This window comes from Toxotes jaculatrix, chromosome 13 (genome assembly GCF_017976425.1).
Source record: "Toxotes jaculatrix isolate fToxJac2 chromosome 13, fToxJac2.pri, whole genome shotgun sequence".
Lineage (NCBI taxonomy): Eukaryota > Metazoa > Chordata > Actinopteri > Toxotidae > Toxotes > Toxotes jaculatrix.
This window is the reverse complement of record NC_054406.1, coordinates 14,157,925-14,178,904: the sequence shown is the minus strand read 5'-3', so window position 1 is coordinate 14,178,904 and position 20,980 is coordinate 14,157,925. Positions and strand designations below refer to the sequence as shown.

Sequence of the window (20,980 nt, the reverse complement as noted above, 5' to 3'; positions counted from 1 at the left end):
TAAAGAAACAAGTTGTCCCATAAATGATTTAACCCCATAATTGCTGTTTAATACCCTGTTCTGATTATAGTAATCACCATGCACCTGTGCTCACAATACCTTTAAGCTGCCTAACGAATAAGCACAATTGTTGCCTGACAGAAATCCACCTCTATTCTTAAGCACCAATAAGTGAACTGAGATCTGTAAAATCTTGGTATCAGTTTCAGAGTACATCTTTGGACCCGATACCCTGAGAGTAACCCTGAGATAATGGTTTGTAAAGAGTGTCTGTGGCCAGGATCAGAGCAGAGACGGTCGAAGATGGACGGAGACCGAGAGTCTCCCATTTGAGCTCTGTCAAACACTCGTAAAACCATCCCTGCTTCACGGACACCGCCGTCACCATGGCAATGGTTTGATCTTTACACGGGGGCCAAACTGCAGTATTACACATATGGGGAAGGAGGAGTGGAGGCTGTGTGCAGAAGGAGGGGATGAGGGAGGGATTTAAAATATACTGTGTACAGTGAATGTATTGTAACGTGTCTGTTGTCAAGTGCTTTTAAATTATATTTTCATATGTAACGTGGAGACCAATGTTTCCTTTTTGTATGGGGGGGACAACAGGTTGTGCGCAGAGTGACTTGTAAATGATGTCAAACTGTCTTTCTATATAAAAGAGAAGCTGCTTAAATGTAAACAGGAAATGACTGAAAAAAAAAAAACAGCAAAATAAAGTAAAAAGCTCTGTAGCTCAGACTGACGGTGGCGTTCTTTGTTCCCCTTTCAACCCCAATGAAGGACAACGGTTAGTTAAATGCATTTAGACAAGCTTACTTTATTCATAAAGATCTTTGCAGTACACACTTTAACCATCGTCCTGACATTCTCACGTGAAAAGGGCTGCGTCGGACACATGACGTATACACACGCGCGCGCAAACACACACACACACACACACACACACACACACACACATTTGCCTTGTGATTAGTGGGCATGTGCAATTTTTAAAGCCTGAACACAACACTGTCAGGGGTTACTTTGTAATGACAGAAAAATAGACAAGCGGTGGTGTGAGGCCCTGTGGGGAGACACATATAAATGACATTCACTCATGAGGGGCTAACACGGAGCTGCGCACAAAGCAATGACGTTTCACAGTCCCAACTTTAAAACGTGGAAGTACATAACGATAAAAGTGTCTGTAACTCAGTGTCCTGCAGCCTATTTGCCTTAAACATGGCAGTCCAGCCTTCTTTTTTTTTTTTTTTTTTTTTTTTTTTACCGACCGACCAAAGACCGGAAAGTGCACACCAGGAAGTAAAACCTCATTGGTCCGTCATTCTTTCGTCACTAAAACATGAGGGAAGTTAACAGTGAGAGGAGGCAGGGTCACGACAGTAATTCACAGGTCTCTCCACGACTTATATTTTCCATATGTACAGTACATTCAGAATAAAGCCTTATTTAGTGCAGATACATGAAAACATAGTGCTGTTTTTTTTGTTTAAACCACCTGACGTCTTTGTTCTCAAAACACTACCATACGTACAGTAGCTCGGGAGTAATCAAAGATCGCTTCCCAAGTCAAAAAAAAAAAAAAATCCACCACACCTTTCTTCAATTATGTATGTACACACTCAGATGACTCTTAAAAGACATCACATATTCAGATTTCTCTGCATTTGCACTTAAAAAAACATTTTCTTATCTCTTCTGCCTTTCCAAGCTTTGAACCATGTGGACAATTAAAAGATGGAGCGCCTTCTTGGCTGCTTCACCCCAAGAGAATCCTACTTAGTGTAAAGAAATATTCAGGGTAGTGAAAGAACAGGGACGTTAAGATACTAAAAGGATTTTTTTCCCCCAAATCACTGGTTCAAAGCTCCTGCTACAATTCACTCTTTTCGCTTGAACAGCTGTAATTTTGTAGTGCTGATTTGTTTTGAACACAGAATAAATGCATGCACTTCCGATGGTGCTCGAGTCCCCCTTGAAGCAGAAAGATGAGCACAAAAATGATAGAAAAGTAAAGGACCGTGGCACTGTTCCCAAGTGTTAATGGTCCTTTTACCCACTGTGAGTTAAGGTGAAAGCTACCCTACTAAATAAACACCACGGCGGAGGAGCTGTCAAACTCTGCTTCCGTTCAGTAGTGAACTACATTCTTTTCTAACCTTTAAGATTGCAAAAAAAGTGCTAATGATTGTATATTAACAAGACAACTTAACCGAACCCCAGTTAAAATGAACTAATAGCTGACAACACACATTTACCCGGACGGGGATGTTGGGATTCTAGGTTTGCCCTCTGAACCCTTCATTCGATCTGCTCAAAGTTGAGCACGTGGCCGTCAAAGTGCGTGAGGACGTGCCGCTCGAAGAGCTGCTGCTGACAGTCGAGCGGGAACTGCTCGGAGCACACGGGGCAGACCTTCCAGTGGCTCTCGACGTGCTGCTCGAAGCTGCGCTGCTCAAAGTGGGGCGGGAAGATCACCTCGCACAGTGGGCAGCGCTTGTGGACGTCGTTACTGGAGATAAAAAGGGAGGGGGTTAAAGTAAACATTAATATGGTGCGTTTACATTTCCTATGCAGCTCCGTCCTCCATTGTTATAAAGCTGAGAGTGCCTTCACTTTCCAACACACTGGGACACTTTTGCTCCACAGCCCATAATATCACTAATGAAAAACAGAAATTTCAGCACCTAGAAGAGTTATTGTTGAGTCACTGGTATTAAGCAACAACTGTATTACCTCCTGCTGGTTTATTTCAGAGCCTGGGGTAGAGACTAGACACATAATGTTGTCCTCAAGTGATCTTCTGTGTTCTCTAAATGAAGATTGTTACCACATGATTTAATACAAGCTGCACGTATGAGAATGAAAGTGATCCATTGGACTGCAAATGATTTGAGGTTTAATGATTAGATAATATTTTCTTGTGTTTTATAGACTAAATTTTTAATAGAATCGTGAAGAAAATAACTGGCACATCAATTAATTAATTAAATAATCCCTACATGATTTTAAAAACAGACGCCCACTCACTTTCTGGAGTCAGTTAACCACTCTGCAGGTTTTTTATATTAGCCTTGTTTTGTTCCCCACCAGCACATAAGATGCACTGAAAAGGAAGGCCACCGCCCTGACGTCTGTTTTTATCTATGATCTTGTGTTTGCTCGTGTAATGTTTTTCCTTCCTTATATGTCCTGACTGTAAAAGTCAAGTTATTCTAACATTATCTTTTATGTTTGTGAGCTACCTGGAGTCAAAGCAGAAGCTGCTCCTGGCTTCACTGCGCCTACTGGACTGATGGTCACAGGATGGCTGAGCCCCGTCAGCAACCTGCGATGCACAACACAAGCACATTATGAAACGGACGGCCACACTCACAGAGCTGTGTACATAGGGACATCAAAAAAAAACAATACAAAAGAGGAGCTGGGTTGAAAGAATTAACTGAATCATTAAAGATTAGTGTGTGTATGCGTGTGCACGCCAGGTTTCTATTTAAGATCAGCATACTCTAAACCTTCCTCTCTAGTCCCTGTTCAGTTTGCTACAACAACCAAAGAAATAATCTGACAGACGCTTACTGATCTTAGGTCTGTCCCTGTGTAAGATCTCCCCTAATTACTATCTCCTGGCGCTTGTTATCTTCGTCTCTCTTGAGTTTTGAAGGAGTGACGTTAATTAGAGCTTTATGCAAATGAGTTCAAAGCTTAATCTTTTAAGGGCAAGCTGCATTTCCCTCCGTTGGGTGCAGAGGAGCACACCAGAGATAGAGACAGAGGTGAAATAAGCAAGGGATTGCCATGACAGGAACTGAATGGCTGCAAAAAAACGCAAGGATAGGAACGAAAGGCTGTGATCAAAATGAATGAGTCAGAGGCACTTATGCTGCTATAAAATACCCGGACATATTGCTGTACTTAGATCAAACTGATGCTGTGACTTTATTCATGTATGCATTATCGATGCATAATCCAAACCATGTAAAACCTTAAATAATAATGATTCTACTCTAAACAAATTTCCAGCCTCTGTTTTTATGAACATACATTTCGTGGTTCCTCTGGTGGATGCTCCAGGCTTTCGGGGGGGCTCGTGCTGCGAGAGGGCTGGATGCAGACCACCTCTCGGTCCCAGTCAGGTGCCCCCTGGTCGGGGCTTCGAGGTGTGATTGGGGGTGCACAGGGAGGGGCGCACGGTGGGGCCTCCGGCGGTGGACGGGACATGTGCTCAGGAGACAGAGCAACGTCGACCCGGTCTAGAGAAACAACAAGAACAACAACAACATGTGGAGGTGTTATCGTATATACCTGAAATATGATTTACCGATTTCCCAAAGTTTGAATTCCTCCCACCTCTCGTGGTGTCGGTGGAGTAAGGATTGCCGTACTGCAGCTCAGCCGGCCTCTGTGGCACCAGTGGGGGAGGGGAGGGGTCCTGGGGGTAGGGCATGGGGTAACGCAGCACCATGGGCTGCCTGACCTCAGCACCCTGGACACCAGCCTCCTGCTCCCTCTGCCGGCACACATAACGCTGCAGCTCCTGGAGGAGAGAGAGCATCCAACCCTTCAGTATCATATTTCCTGTTACTCAGTATACTCAGCAGTCAAACTTTGCACCTCCACATCTTTCTTCATATCTTTCGTTCACAATTACATTTAGATTGCCTCTGCTTTTGTTTGTGCTTAATGTGTAAATACTATAAGAGCAGAATCACCATCATTATCTCTTTGAAGAGTGAGGGACTGAAGAGGACAGCTGTGTGTGAAAGAAATTCAGTCAGCGTTTCCACACAGCACATTCTCACTGTGGGGACCACACGGGGAGTAAGTACTTTCAGCTTTGAGTTAAGTTTCCCTCTACAATGTTACTGCCCTTTGTGATTATATCTGAAGGAAGAGAATTAGTACCCTACTCATTACTGTAATGGGTGTCAAACTCTGGCTCCCTCTGCTCTAGCTTTGCTGATAGAGGCACTCGCCCTCTCCCTCTTTTACCTCCCTCCTTCCTCACACTATTCCCCCACCTGACCTCCTCTCTTGATGACTTCATTAGTGCGCTGCTATCAGGTTTAACATTTAAACCAGGGTTGGGAAGGTGAAACAGACACGTCGCGTGGCATTTGCACTGTCTAATGGCACTGTACCGATGGGCGAAAGAAGCAAGTATAGATGTTTTAATTAGTGGGGAGTTGGGGGGTTTGGAGAAGGGAAGGAAAAGCTACAGGAAAAGAGCTCAGACACTGGACTTAAATGTGATGACATTTCTACGGAATTCAATTGAAAGCCTTGATTATCTGAACACAGTATGTGATTCCTAAAGTCCGAAGCCTTATGAAGAGACAGGAAGTTAAATGGCTTATAGCTTTATAGCTAGAACCAATAAAGTTACTGCTTATTTACACAAAGCTAATACCTGCTGAGAAGCATACAAGGAATATGTGTAATGTTTTACCTCTTGTAGCTGCTCCTTGTCTTTAAGGGCCTGGGCAAGGTTGCGTTTCAGCTCTGTCACCTCATTGGCTCGCTCTGCCATCTGCACCTACAGACACAAAACACAAAAGGAAAAAAAATTTCTTTGTACAAGTTTCTCTGTTGAAGATCTGTGACCTTTTTGTGCATTTTTACAGTGAGTCTATCAGGACACAATGAGTTTGTCTTTGCTCTCCGGTAATGGATGCTGTATTTTGGAGTAACAATTGCTTTAACATTAAAACTGATAAACTGTGGCACCCTGGCCGTCAAAGGGCTGAGGCGCAGATCATGAACTGGAGTATCATTTCCTATCTCTGTCCCCCTCTTACTTCCTCTCATCTCTCTATTGTTAGATATCTAATAAAAGCAAAAAAAAAAAGGAACTGAAAAAAAAAAAACATAATAGCTAATTGTCTGATTAGTAATAATATTATTATTAGTAGTATAGTATTAATATTTGCTCATGGTGTTTGGTGTGCATATTACAGACACACAGGAGATTATTATAGCTCTCCAGTGCTCCAAAATAGTAGAAAGGTCAAAGGCAGAGTTTGAATGATAAAATAACTTGAGCTGCTACGAATAATTATTTTCATTATTGATTAATGTCCTGGTTATTTTCTTGATTAATGGATTTCATTTATAAAATGTCAAAAAAGTGAAAAATGCTCATCATATTTTCCTACAGCCCAAGGCCACAACTTCAACTGTCTTGTTTTTGCAAACCAACAGAGCCAAACCCAAAGACGTTCAATCACATATGACAAAAAACTCAAGCAAATTCTCCCTAATAAAAAGCCAGAACCGGGGAAAGTTTGGCATTTTTGCTTGAAAAATGATTGCAACAATTAATTAATAATTGGCTAATTGATTAATCAGAAAGTAAGTGAACAAAATAATTGGCGCCGTTGGATTTTATGTGACTCGGAGCTGTGTCAAATGTGTGGCGCTTACTGTAAAGCACACAGGTAAAGCCACAGAAACATGGCCTGTGTCCAGGACAGGCTGGAGCAGACCAGGGGATCACAGTAAATCTCTTACTTTCTAACAGGACCGACCCCGTAGGATCGTTTACGTGACTTGTTGCCCGCTCTTCTCTTATTTCATCCCATTACAAAGGTTCCAATTCCCTCCTCTCCCATGGTTTCTCTTTCTGCTTCATGTCTGTCCGTCTGTCCCACTTTTCTCCCTCTTAAATTCTGTTAGCTTCTTGCGCTTTCCCCCTCGTCCTCTTTCATCTCCTTTTGTCCACTGTCGCTCTCCCCCTCTTTCATGAATTTACGGCTCAGCATTAGAGGGTTAAGTTCAGGTGAAGGGAGTCTGCAACAGTGAATTTCTGTGCCCCCCGCCCCCTCCCGCTCCTCTCTCTCCCCCTGTCTATTCCTCTCCCTCGCTCCATCCTCTGGGTGGCTGATGTAAACAGCCGTAAAGCATGGCGTTCTGCGGATGCCTCTCTTGTCAGTCTCCGGGGCCATTAAGAGCGGCTCGGGGCTCGGGGCCCGGGGCGCTCGCCTCAGACAGGAGACTCTATCAAAGACAGGGGAGAGTCTTATTTACAGCGCCGATAAACACACACTCACTCGTGGAGATTAAATGCCAGTAGGACGTTCGCACGCAAAATGCAGCAGGCCCACGTAGACGCAGCACGCTCAAGTGCACGTACTGAGTCACACACGCACATACCACACACATTGGCTCATGTGTGGCACAGATCCAGCGGCTATTTGTTCATGCATGCCATAACCTGGTTACTGTGAACACTGTGTGTAAAGTGTTATTGTTGCCATTTAGAAAGCAATTAAGAAAATTGTTCTCCAGCCACAACAAGTGCATTTATCCAAGTGCTGCTACTCGCTCTGCCCTGTCTCCTTGATTGGTCAGATACTTTACAAAAGATTCGCCCCACGCTTACAATTTGGTGACATTTTATGCACTAAATCAAATTAAGGTGAACTAGAAAAAAAATGTGCAGGCTAATCAATTATAGCACCATGTATATGTTGCATATGATGTATATCTTGTACATGGTGTACTTGTTTCTTTAAGTGTGTGTCTTACTCTGAATCGCTCCTCCTCGCTAGCCAGCCGCTGTTTGAGTGTCTCGTTGATGGCACACTGCTCCTTCCACTTCTCCTCCATCATCGCTAGCTCTTCCTCCACCGAGCGAGTCTGTTCCTTCTCTGCCTCCCCCATGCTCCTCCCCTCCACCTCCAGCAGCACCTGCTCCTCCATACCGTCCCTCACTTCCTCTGCCTTCGGTGAGCTTTCCACCTCGCTGTTCTCTTCGGCACTTGGTCCCTCGTTCTCCACCTCCACCCAGCTCGTCATCCGCAGGCTCTCCTCTGGCAGGCTCTCCTTCTTCTCCTCTTTTTCTTTCTCTTCTTTTTCATTACCTTCGTTCTGGTTCACTTCTGCCTCTCCCTCCGCCTCGGCCCTCTCCTTCTGCATGTTCTCCCTCTGCCTGTCTTCCTTATCTGTGCTGATGTCAGTGTATGTGGGTTCCCTGTTATGGAGTTCTGGGGTGATTGTCATCTCAGCTGCTTCTTGTAGGACTGCAGTAGCTATATTACCTGAAAAAACACAGAACATATGGACATCCACTGCTTTTATCAGTATTAACATTAAGTATTAAGACTTACTATGAAGTCATAATTATGGATATTTACAGATATTACAAATATATTTTTCCCTATAACTCTACCAAGGAAACACTGTGGAAATTTTTAAAAAATATTTTATCACAGCTTTGTAATTGAACATTTTGGCGTCATCACTTTCCATCACTCCATCTCATCGCCCTCTACTTTCATTTATCTCCTATTTCCAAGAATGATTTCCACTGAATCTGCATCAGCTTGTTGTTTTGAGATGTGCATGTTGACTCATTTCCTTCTACCTTAAGACACGAACCTATCAATCACCCCTCGTATGATTTGCAGGAGCAAAGCATTATGGTCTATTGAGGATATTGATAGGGAAATAAATTAAAGTGCATGTTTTTATGAATGCATACCTGCCGTGGGTGATTCAGGACTAGGGGTCAGTGGCTCCTGTGTCGTCTCAGTGGATGCATTTCTCTTTGGCTCCTGGAAACAGACACACAGCAGCATGAACGATACATCAACACAATCTAGTTTCTGGCCATTTATGTATAAATCTATAGAGCGGTAATGTCTTTTAGTCTCACGGTTCAGTTACTCACCCCCTGTGATTCAGTTGTGTTCAGCTTAGCAACCTGCCTGCGGAGGCGCTGACACTCCCTGTACTTCTCCTTGTAGTGTTCAGCCGCCATGTGAAGACGCAGCTTCAACTCCTCCACCTCCCTCTGCAGCTCGGCCTCCGCCTCTGACACCACCATCATACTGGGTGTCACCTCCCCACTGGTCCCAACACCCTGAAATGGATGGATGTTAAGAGAAGAAAATGTAAATGTATTTAAAAAAAGAGAGCCATTATTTGTGGATGTTTATTTGTGTCGTATTTAAAGAAACACATGTTGATGGAATACAAAAATCTAAAATAGGATTTACATGCTTAACTACAAGAAGTTTGTTTTTTAATGTTGTTAAAATGTGTGATAATTGTCAACTCTACATTAAATCCAACCCTTTTTTTTGATGTGATTACTCAGTTCATAAAACATGCACTCCTTTATAAAGCTAAAAGTAGCTCAAATTTAAAAATAATGCTCCAGATGAGGCTCAGTTTTTTTGATCCTTCTTACTTCAGCCTTCCTTCACTCTCAGATAAAAAGCTGCTTTCTAAATCAAAATGAAATTTAAATTAAGAGTGTTCCCTCAGAATAATTCCTTTCCATATTTAGTTTCAGAATTCCCTCTTTCCTGGCCGATCACACCCGCAGAAAGTGAAAGACACTGACCACTTCCTTCTGAGCAGTGCTTCTCATGCGGTCTAACTGACTCTCCATGCGTTGGCACTCGGCCTGAGCATCAGCTAGACTGGCACGGAGCTTGTCAGCCTCCAAGCGGGCGCGGTAGAGCTCAGTCATCGTGTGGTCTCGGGCGCTGGCTGAGTCACGGAGCTCCGAGGCCAGCAGGGAGGCCTGCTGCCGGGACGCCTGCAACTGCTCCTCAGCCTGACGGAGCTGCTCACGCACACGGGCCAGCTCTGCCTAAAGACGTAAAAGGAATTTATATACATATTATAGACTAACTGATTTTACAAAAAAGTTGCAGTAGACAAGTAATGAATGAGGATGATCATATTGGAAAAGGATTTATTACTACCACCACTACCTTGTCAGCCTTGTGCGCCAGCAGCTCTTTCTCCAGGCTGTCCCTCTGGGCAACACAGGCTCTGAGCCTCTCCAGCTCCTCCTGGAACTGGGCAATGGTCACCTCCCGGTTCAGCTCCACTGCTTTCAGCATCTGCAGCTCTGCACTCAGCTTAGTGTTCTCCAGCTCGGTGCTGCGCAGGTGGGCCTAAACACGCCACAGCACAGAGATAGAGAAAAAACAAATGGAAAGGTCAGAATAAAGACAGACGCACACAGGCTTTGTTAGACAAAACGAAACTTTCCATGCGTCCAGACTTTTATCTCTCCTACCTTGTAGAGGTCTCTCTCGTCCTTCTCGTTCTTCAGTTGGCTCTCCAGACTGTCTCTCTCTGCTGTCAGCTTCTTCAGCCGATCACGCAGACTGGGACAAAAAATAAATAAATGTCAAACTAAGGCATCACAGTACACAGGATGTCAAGCCACAGACTGAATGTCAGGGAATGCCCCCCTTATTCTTCACTAGCTAACTTTAGCAGCTTTAGCAGGCCTTACTCATGGTGATTCATGTGTAAAATGAATGACAAATTACAGTAAAATCTGTTTTGGCAAAAGACTGTGTAGGAATATTTCTATGCGATATGTAATACTTCCACGGGGGTATGTTTTTGGCAAAATTAGCTGTCAGGCTGGTGCTGATTCCATTCAGTTACTATGTTTGAGGCCCTAGTTTGTGCTCTCTTTTATTTTGTCAGCCCCATGTAGATGAGTGGAATGATGAAGATGCTGAGGAAGCAGAAGACCGGCAAGAAATCCTCCTCAAACACCGTTATTTCACCGTCATGTCCTCACATAAATTGGAAGAGTTTGGATGATTGATGGCCATGTGCCAGTATTCTCCGCTCACCAATCGAGCTCCGTCTCCTTCTGCAGGCCTCTCTGGGTGACTCCCAGCAGGTCCTCCTCCAGCTGGCGGACCCGGTCGGTGGCCTCTGTCAGCCTCCTCCTCACCTCCTCCCTCTCCTCTGACAGGCCCTGCGACGAGCGCAGCAGCTCCTGCGGGAGACAGACAGACAGACGGACAGACAGGCAGCTGTGGATCACACTGACAGGAGCTGCAGCCAATCACAGCAGCTGAATCAGCGGGCTGAGCTTGGCAGGAGGAGAAAAAGTGCTGGACTAAGTCAGGAGATTATGCAATACTGACAATTTATCAAGTCAAGTAGAGTCAAGTCAACTTTATTTATATAGCCCTAAATCATAACAGACATTATCTCTGGGCTCTTTTCATATAGAGCAGGTCTAGACTGTACTCTTTAGAATATGAATCACAGCTGGTAATATTTCATGTCATGTCGGACGGTCGTCTCGCACATATTATATACTGTATGTCGCGCTGCTGTATTTGTTTTTATACTCTTTATGTATATTGTATTTATCACTGATGCCTACACTCAGCTGTCACTTTATTAGGTACACCCATTTAAAACTCATGCAGGCTATTACAACAGCACTGCAAAAAAAAATGTCACCTTCATGAATATCAGTGTTGAGGTTTTGCTGTAACTGTTTTAAATTTGCAAGAATGGAATACTTATCCTCACACATGCACGACTATTTGCAAAAATTCATATACATAGTATATATACATATGTATATAGTCTAAGATACTCTAATGCATATGTTGCATTCTACTATCCTGGCTTTTAAACTTTGTTTCATGCTGTCTTTCTATTTTATTTCATTTTCAATAGTTCTTTTTCTGGTTGCTACCTCCATAGCATATTTCAAGTGCAGCTATAAAATGTGAAATTTCCCTCTGGGGATCTGTAAAGTCTTATCTTATCATCACAAGTCATCAGTTACAAATTACGACTTGTGAGCTTTTTGCTGGGCGCAAAAAAAAAACAAAAACCCGAACACATTGAGTATTTGAAGTTACTCAAATGTTCAGTAGCCTTAATTGAACACACAGCAGCGGTGTGGGGTTGACACATGCAGGAATAACCTGCCTAGTATCAGTGAACTCCTACAAATTCCTGTCATCGTGCATATAAGGTCTGTTTTCTCCATGTGGTGTGCCTGTGAAGAAATGCCTTGTTTGAACTTGATGCTAATCAGCAGTGAAGGACATTAAATCACTCATAGCTAATACTGGTTGTGACAGAACAACATACCTCGGCACACACCCTCCTTTCTACTCGTAGCATGCGCGCACACATACTCGCCGGCACACACTGAGGAGGACGGACACACAGCTACACATTCAAGGACATATGGAGACAGACGGATAGCACAGAGTACAGCCATCAATCCAACGCAGATAGAGTGCACATGCATACACCAACACATACTCAGGCCTGTCTCCCTCTGGGCTTGGCTCTGTGCAGATTACTGTATGATTTTTACGGCTGGCGTTTGGGAAGCACTTTAGCAGTGCATAAAGACCTTATAAAAAGTGTAGTCGTAAAATTAGCAGCCACAAAATATGTACTTATGTTTTCATGTTAAACTCAAAGGATATTTTCATCAGCGTGGCATGAGCTAACGCACCTACTGTAACTGCTCTACAAAAGACACACACACAGAGACACACCTACTCGCACAAGTCGTATATCTACAGATGGACATGCCTGTTGAATGAAAAGCGGCACGGTAATAACAGTGTGTGTGTGTGTGTGTGTATTACCACGTAATTTATGGCGATTTTGTCCTTCGTAAAAAGAGCAGCGGACTAACTCAAAGCAGCCTGCTCTTTCTCTGAGCCTGGACCTGAGAGCTGCACTAGGGGGCGATAAGAGACTAGATTCAAACTCACTAAGCTCTTGGCAAGGTTCAGAGTTTCACGTCTCCCTTCCTCTGCCAAACCCCCCTCTCTGCTTTCACTGCGTTTCCTTGAGCTGACTGGTTTTAGGCGTGTGTGCCAAGCTACTGCTTATCAAATGAGCAACTCATAAAATAGTAAAATCTGCAATCTGACTCATCCTGGTGAGTGAGTGAGTGCAGAAGGCAAGGGGGGAAAAAGCAGATTAAATTAATGGGAAGGTTTACCCATGTTTAATTTTGATAGAGATAACTCAATGTATTTTTTATCTAACTCGCTTGAACTAAAAATAATTTATTTCCTCGTACTGGCAATAAACTAACTCTGAACTGAAATTACTGATAATTGAGAGAGAAAGACAGGGACAGAGAGACAGACAGGGAGAAAATAGACAGTGAGAAAGCAGTGGCCACTGAATCGCGTGACTGAGTGGTGTTTGTCCCTGAGGCTGGGCAGGGCTCTTTTTTCAGGCAGGCGGTTTTGCGGACTACCCTCCTCTCATTCCACACACAGACTAAAAGGGTTTGCAAGCGGGTGGCATAATGAGTGTGTTTGTGTATGTGTGTGTGTGTGTGTGTGCGCTTATGCATGTGTGAATGCACATTAGAGGGGCCCTGTGGTGTGGAACCCGAATGTGAGTGTGGGGGGGGGGGGGGGGGCAGTTTGTGCCTGTGTATGAGCACGAGTGTGTGTGTTTGTGTGTTTGACGTCATGTTTGTTCACTCTGTGGTTGCGATGGCACCGTCCCTGACGCCAGATGCCCGAGAAAACTGCGTCCCAATTCCGTTCTGGCCCACTGAGTCAGGTCATTAAAGAAGGAGAGAAAGACTGGCATGCACACACACACACACACACACACACACACAAACACACACACACACGCTTGCGGCTCTTTGTGTGTCTCTAAAACAGGGACACAGATTACTCATAAATTCGGGCTTTTGAAGTTTTCAGACCTGTGATCACTGGTGAGGAACTGGCTCCACACATGTGCAAATAGGCTAACCATGGGACTAACCGTCTATGTACACCCTCACCTCTGCACATGTACACGCTCCCACACACGTGCACGAACACACTGAAACTACCTCACCTTCAATTTCAATACATTTTGATTGGAAACACAAATTTTGGATGTAGATACATGTACAGACAAACTATATCCAGTCGTCCTAGATCTCTACCTCCACGCATCCTTTTCTGTTATTACGTCACCTCACCCCTTCTCTCTAACCTGGTTGTGTGTCCGCAGCAGGCAGCACGTCTCCCTCTCCTGCTCCCTCTCCCTGGCCAGTCGTTTCTGCTCCTCCTGCAGCTGTTGTTTCTCCTCCTGCAGGAGCCGCATGGCCTTCAGCAGCTCCCTGCGCTCCTGCTGCGCCTCCTCCACTCGCTATAAAGCACGAGGGAAGTTAAGGGTAAGAAGAGAGAAGATGAGAATAGAGATTTTTGGTGTTCAAGTCACAGAGTTGTGTCATTTTCATGCCCTGTCTCAGGAGAGTTGATGTCATTTTGAAAACATCAGAAAAAGGCATGACATGCGTCATTGTGGGGTTTTTTTTAATTCAGTTTGTGTTGTATGATATATCATGTTGTTTTCATGGAGGCCTAGAAGGACAATAATGTAATAGTATATAAATACCAAGAGGGCTCCTCTCTTTCCCCTACATGGTGAGGTCAGAGGTCACGGTGAGGTCCAGAACAGCACCCATGAGTCTGATAGGGATCTATTACCTTGCCATGACCCTTTTTTGGGGATAAATACCCAGAAAGATGGAAAAATACAATTATGTTCAACTTGTGTGGTCTACCTCTAGCAGGCCAGTCTTGGTGGTGACGACCAGTATGTCTGAGTTGCTGTCGTCCTCGGTAACAGTCAGCAGCTCTTCGGTGGGTGTGGCTGACCTGAACTGGAAGGGCGTGCTGGCTCCTCTGATATCACCAGCATGCGTGACATAGCAGAACTGGTAAAACTCTCCGTCAGATTTAGGTACATAATACCCTACGGTCCGAAAAGATAAGAGAAGGGTGTGTTAAATTAACTTCTTTTGTTTTTCTTTTGATTTCATATTTACTTCCTCAAGTGGTACCTATTTCAGTGAATCAGGAAGTATTTCAAGTTGGCCTGGCCGAAACATTCCGACAATATCTAAAACTGTTCTGCTTCAAAATGGAGAAAAGAAATACTACAGTGATTTAAAAGCAGTGAACATTGTCCCTTTCACACAGCACTGTAGCAAGTAAACTGATTAGAAAACAATGTTTCAATATGTCACACACCATTTATACTAATATAATAATATTATATATCTATATAATATAATAATATACTAGTAATATATGTACTAACATTTCAAAAAGCGCACAGCTACACACTGAGCTCTCGCTAGATCGCATTAGTGACGTGTTAGGCCTGGTTCTCTGGGACGGAGGAGTATGTACAGAATATCCGGCAGCCAACTGGTTTTACTGACTACTGACACACCACAGCATGCTCTCATATTTTCACTGTGTAATATCTGACCGTTCCAGGTCCAGTAAAACCAGTTTGCAGGCCCTCAATGTGTATGTGTGCGGTTTGAGAGGTCCTCAGGTCCCAGGCCGCCGTTTGCGGCTGTGTTCCCTTATTAAATAAAAGTGCTGGTTTTAATACGTGCCGTAAAATGGAGGAGTTACTTTGGAATACCCCGAGTCTGTATAGTGGTTTACATAGGGTGTGTGTGTGTGTGTGTGTACCTTGAAACACCACAGTCCTGTGCACAGTAGTTCCTGGTTCATAGTTTTCAGGCATAGGAGACCAAAGGAAGGTGTAGTAATCCCTGGCTGTGCTCCAACCCACCTGAGGAGGCAATGTAAACAATAATGGACATGAGATACATCCAAGATTTAAAAAAAATAGTGCCTTACTAGACAGGGTGAAATAATTGATTTTATGTTGAAAAATCATATTACAATCATTTTAACATTAAACTCTCCAACAACACACTTGATAAAAGCATCAGGAGGATTACATGCAATGTTCAGGGCAAGAATGGAAACATTTAAAACCATGCCCTCTCATTCTTCCACACACCTCCTCCTCCCTTCACTTCCTGCCCCCTTTTGGGCTCACAAAAAAAAAAAGAGGGGCAACGAAGGTGTGAGAATGGGGTGGGAGCGCAGGGGTGTACGTAGCTTTGTGTGCCAGCACACACATGCGCAGACTCGTGAGACTGCAGAGAATGTCCCACAAGGAAATGAGAAAAAAGGAGTGAGGGGGGTGAATATGAAGCGGGGGGGGGGGGGGGGGGGGGGGGTGAAAATTTTACACAAAATGGCAAGGGAGATGTAATTCCATGAATTTCATGTGTTGTTAGGTGACAGATGATGAAAGGGAGTTGTGAACATCATAACTCAGGTCCTGTGTCGTAAATCTGCTGCACACAACCGCACACTCTCCCTGCCTGGACCGTTCACGCGCAAACACACACCTCATTTCAACTCACATGCGCGATACATGTTTTTGACATTACATAACTGCACTTCAGCTGTGGCTAACTCAAACACCTGTGGTACTCCGGGACTTTTTCTTTCTTTTTTTTTTTAACTTTTTAAAAAATAGAAGGAAAAGTAGCACGAGAGTGAAACCTTGTTTGGACAGCAGCCACGTAATAATCATATAATATTACAGATTTGGCAGTCACTTGACTGTGTTTTTCAGAAAATTATAGGATGCACAAAATACTGGGAGGGGTTACTCGCTTTTGTTGAATTTTAAATGAGCCATAATATGCAAAAATTGAATTATAAAGTTCAAGTACATTTTCAACTGGTTCCCATAAATCAATTCTGCAGTTAAATATTTAAATAAACAACAATTAAATTAATAACTGAATGAATTTTAGTGGCCAAAAAAAGAAAACAATCGAGGAATAAATGAGAACAGGCCAATAAGTGACGAAGCATTTGGAAGCTTTAACTGGGAACAGTAAATCAAATGAACTACTCAAAACATTTGTCAAAATTTCAGGTTGGATAATGCTGTTGCATGATACATAATTGCAGTGTTTGCCTTATCTATCCATCACACTGAGCATAATGCTATTCCAAACCAATAGTAATAGTCAGCATGGAAACCTAGGCCAAGAACATTCTTTCCACCTCCAACAGTATCTCAGTGAGAGGCTTGGCTGCGGTGGATTCCTGCCAAGTTTGCTTGTGCGCTCACGTGTATTTGCTTAAGAGAGAAGAGACACAAATAATTTTGCTAATTGCAGAGTGAAGTGGCATTCCAACACGGGAGTGATGTTATAAAATAATCACAGGCAAAGCAGCTATCAATCATTCAGCCAAGGTGTGAGGGAAGAGCACGATGACATGTTAATTATACACTCACACAACGGGTTTCTCCCTGCCGACCCAACAAACATGCCACAACCAAAAAATCCTCCACGGGGCTTTTTAGGGAGCTGTGTGTATATATATATATATGTGTGTGTGTGTGTGTAGGTATGTGTTATATGTGTGTGTGTGTCAAGTTAAACCAAACTTTCACTGGACAAATAAAGGAAAAAAATATGTCCAAGTTATGAGTGATGTATGTAAAAATTATCCACCATGCCGGAAAACAAAAGAAAACTCGACAAGCTTGATTAGAGTGTACACTGTTGGTGTTTGGTGTGTACACAATGCAAGCATCTGAGTACTGTTTGAGAGCACCACCATCTAAGAGCAAGTTTGTTTTACTAGGATCCTTATTATTGGACTATGAACATGTTCGGCCAGTAGGTGGTGTCTGTGCACAACTCAAATTAACAGTGCCTCCCTGAGCAGTCTGAGTCATCCTCACAGCAAGTCGGCTTTATTGCTTAGTGTCTCTTTTTCTCCCTCTCTCTCTCTGAAACAGGTAACGCCTACCTGTGTGAAAGGTAAGAGGGGGAAATGCTCTCTCCCTGAGTCATCTCTGCACAAAGGTTTTGCCCCTGGGAGGCAAAAAGAGTCTCACATTACAGATTAACTTTTTTTTATAAATGTTGATCATCGGTGCTGAGTGAGAAAGTCAAATCGAATCAGTCATTTATAATAATCCAGCAGCCTGTTGATTTTTACATGATTGCTTCCAAACACCCAAGGCCAAACGTAAGATTGATGAGCATTTGTATAGTGATGTCATCTCATTTTCTAATATTATCAAACTGAGTGATTATTATTTATTTAAGGACACATCAATACTGACCTGAATACATAGCCACAAATAAAAGCAAGAAAATGATCACAAGCAAAATGAATTTACTCTAATAATATATACAATCACACTTCAAATATTTCTAAATAAGATAAATATCTCTATGAACACACAAAAGGACAGACGTGTACATTAAGAGGATTAAAGAAGTGTAGTCTGCTTGTTCCCCGACATGAAGCACTAACCATCAAACACGTTTCATTAGCGAGGATTACAACAATTAAATTTTCCAATTGACTTTTTCCAAATAAACCCAGCATCTTTATTCTTTTTTAATTGAGCTGGTCGATTTGAAGTCAGTTCTTAAACAACGATAAAATGTTTGTCTTTTGACTTTACGAGACATTAAGTTTCCTAGTTCACATTTCCTGTTAATTACGTGTGAGATTTGATGGCCTTGATAAAAGAACGGAGCAGGGGGGAGGCTGCTTTGCAGGAAGCAGAGAAAAGACTGACGGAAAGACAGAGGGGAACGAACAAGTGAAGTGGGGGGGAAGAGAGCTTCTAATAAGAATCAGAGTGGTTCATAAAGAGCACCAAATGTTTGCCCCCCAGCGAGACCTACTGTAACCAGCCCACCATGTACACTCTTCCTCTTTCTGCATGCAGAGCAACCACACCAAAGCTTGTGGTGAAGTTTTAGGCATGTAGTGAAGAGTTGAGGCAATAGTGTCAAGGCGGATGTATGTGTTAATGTGCCAAGTTCAAACCTACGGCCAATTAATAAAACCCTAACACGTAATCCATGTCAGAAACACTTATGTAATGACCCGGGAATAGCTCCAATCTCTAAGTATCTCTTTGTAACATAAGTGTTTCAGATTAATAAAAGCCTGGTCCTTAATTGATAAAGCTTGGAAATGTCTTTAAAGGATGGTCTGAGTAACTGCAGCTGTTGTGTGTGTGTGTGTGTGTGAGTGTGTGTGTGTGTGCACATGTGTCTGTGTGTGTGTGTGTGTGTGTGTGATGTACCTTAAAGATGCCCACCCAGTCTTTGGGGTGGGGTGTAATGTAAGGGGTCAGGGTGTAGCGACACTCCAGGGGCGCCTGGGGCAGGAAACTCTTCCCCACATTCTGGAAGATGACGTGGGCGAAGTTGGACGTTTCCATGACGCTGACGCTGCTGCCCGGCGAAGAGTCCACCACCTGGAATGACGACATTGTATCCTGTTGGTCACTTCATTTGTCTGTAAGGGAAGAGCAGCAGAGGAAAGGGACCTTGAGTATTAAAAAGAGTGAAGGAAATATTTAACTTTTCCTCTGAGTCATGCACACAAAGCCAAAAGCTGTTAATTTGTACTACAGCAAGAGCTCAAGTCAAGTTCCAAAACCAGCTCAGAAAATATGTATGTGTGAAGTCAATAACTACCTAAAGGTGCAGTGATGTGTATACACAAATATACGGTGTATACCCACCTCTGTGCGTGGGAATTTACAGTGCTCTAGATCTACCTTAAGTAACCAGTGTCAGTGTTCATTTTGCAGAATAAAGCAGCAGTCAATTACGCTGAATAATATCTCATGTAATCTGTAGTATTTACTGAACACAGGTGACTTTTGTTGACCGACTTCAGCCTTTAAGGCAGTGCATTAAAACAGCAACAAATGTGGGGGACAAACCCTGTCCTTCTCATGGAACAAAAATCCCTTCTGCTGTTGCTTTTCTGTAACCCACAGGAGTTCTGGAGGAGGAGGACAAAATGCTGGACATTTACTGGTAATGGGAGTATTTTTATAGTGTGGTATTGTTCTTTCACATAAGGGGGAACTCTGTGATTTTACTTGTCAAAGTCAATTTACTAGTCATGGTGAGAAGGTACTACCCAGTCTGTGAAAACAGTTATGTACTTTGTCCACAGAGATGGTGATGGCATGGTGAGTAAAGGACGTGGGCTTTAACCAGGCAGTGACAGCCTAAGGACAGATGCTTTTAAATTGCATTACAGGAAATTAAGCCTCCAGTATTTTTGGAGTATGATACATACCAGGGACCTAAAATCAGGATAACTGTGGCATCAGCTTTAACCTTTTAACCTTTTTTAAGTCACCAGTGTTTATGAGAATATGACACTAAATTGCTGAAGCACCCCTTCAAGTAGAGAATAAGAGTTCTTTTTTAAGCTTTTGCAGTTAAGGGGGTTGAAAGACATCGCATACCCATAGACTGAGACACCAACATACCAATACTGTAACTAAGCACCTTACAGCAAGAACGTTAACAGCTCAAACTAGGCCTTTGGGGAGAAGAGAATAAAAAAACAATGTGTGTGTCAATGTGTGTATGTACTTGTAAGTGATGCAGCTGCTTTGCATCATTGTCCTCTATTCATTTTTCCCTGGAGGAGACAAAGGCTAGAAACAACAAACCACCCTGCCCTACATTTCCATGTGACCCAGCCCTGTACTCATGACTGAGGTAAATTAATGAATGTGAAAGTGACTAAGTCATAACCACGACTGTGGCTCGATTCATCTAACCAGCTAACATAACATGGCCTGTATACTGAGTCACAGCAACCGACACTTAGTAAATGTATCGCAAAAGCGTTACGGGACAGCTCTGCCGTGTAAAACTGGCTCAGTTAGCCAGAGGATAATCTTATTTACGGTGGCTAGGAAGCTAACATTAGCTTGCGAACAGGCCATGTCGTGTCAAGACTAGCTAGCTAAACATTATCACAGACACAAGAGACGAAAATCACAGGCGTCAATTTTGCTTGAAATTGAAAGAGTACCCTTGTCATATGAAATTCACTTGCGAAAAAGAGTGAATTTCTGCCGGACAGGCCGATGTTTTTCTCACTGTCCCCGATGTTGTCAAAGCTCTGACGATGATGCGTCTCCTCCTGAAAGAGCAGATGATGCTGAACTTCCGGGATGCTGAGCAGCGCTGAGGATGCTGAGGGTGCTCACGAGGAGAAGGCTGATGTGGTCTCTAAGACTAAAAAAAAGCTCCGTAATTATTTTCTGAAAATTATTTAAATCATTTCTTTCCCTTTGTTCCGAATATTTCACCCCTTATGACTTAAATCAATTCCAGAAGTGAATAAGTAGTTGTAGTGTAAAAGTTATCTGCAGTTCCCAACACTGCAAAGCAAAACATACATTATAAAGTTAATTTTGCACTAAGTAATTCTATTGATTTTGAGTGAATACTGTGCTTACAGTAACGGCTAAAAGGCATTAACAAGTTAAAGAACAGGATATCCCACCTTTGCTTCATTCCCAT

General features: G+C 43.1%; 1 protein-coding gene across 3 annotated transcripts; it reads right to left on the bottom strand.

Annotated features, from left to right (window-relative positions):
- Positions 1 to 839: 839 nt before the first annotated feature.
- tax1bp1a (Tax1 (human T-cell leukemia virus type I) binding protein 1a) lies at positions 840 to 20,601 on the bottom strand. 3 transcript variants are annotated; one of them, XM_041053213.1, is made up of 18 exons: positions 20,487 to 20,601; positions 18,724 to 18,938; positions 15,264 to 15,366; positions 14,339 to 14,529; positions 13,765 to 13,920; positions 10,614 to 10,762; positions 10,040 to 10,130; positions 9,729 to 9,914; positions 9,353 to 9,604; positions 8,675 to 8,866; positions 8,486 to 8,558; positions 7,531 to 8,042; positions 5,453 to 5,539; positions 4,354 to 4,540; positions 4,048 to 4,256; positions 3,249 to 3,331; positions 2,740 to 2,815; positions 2,378 to 2,515 (listed from the first exon to the last, which is right to left on the bottom strand). In XM_041053213.1, the coding sequence occupies exons 2-18, from the start codon at positions 18,910 to 18,912 to the stop codon at positions 2,513 to 2,515; spliced, it is 2,739 nt and encodes a 912-aa protein (XP_040909147.1). In that variant the 5' UTR covers positions 18,913 to 18,938; positions 20,487 to 20,601; the 3' UTR covers positions 2,378 to 2,512. The 3 variants fall into 3 exon arrangements, with proteins under 3 accessions (XP_040909144.1, XP_040909145.1, XP_040909147.1); XM_041053210.1 differs by lacking the exon at positions 2,740 to 2,815 and having other exon boundaries at positions 840 to 2,515; XM_041053211.1 differs by having other exon boundaries at positions 2,377 to 2,815.
- Between the last annotated feature and the right edge of the window lie 379 nt (positions 20,602 to 20,980).

Bases quoted from the DNA above. Each gene is read 5' to 3' on its own strand.
- tax1bp1a (XM_041053210.1), bottom strand. From the start codon at position 18,912: ATGTCGTCATTCCAGGTGGTGGACTCTTCGCCGGGCAGCAGCGTCAGC. The intron at 14,530-15,263 runs GTACACACACAC...TTCGGACCGTAG, and splicing joins CAGGACTGTGGTGTTTCAAG to GGTATTATGTACCTAAATCT. The intron at 9,605-9,728 runs GTAGTGGTGGTA...TTACGTCTTTAG, and splicing joins TGGCGCACAAGGCTGACAAG to GCAGAGCTGGCCCGTGTGCG.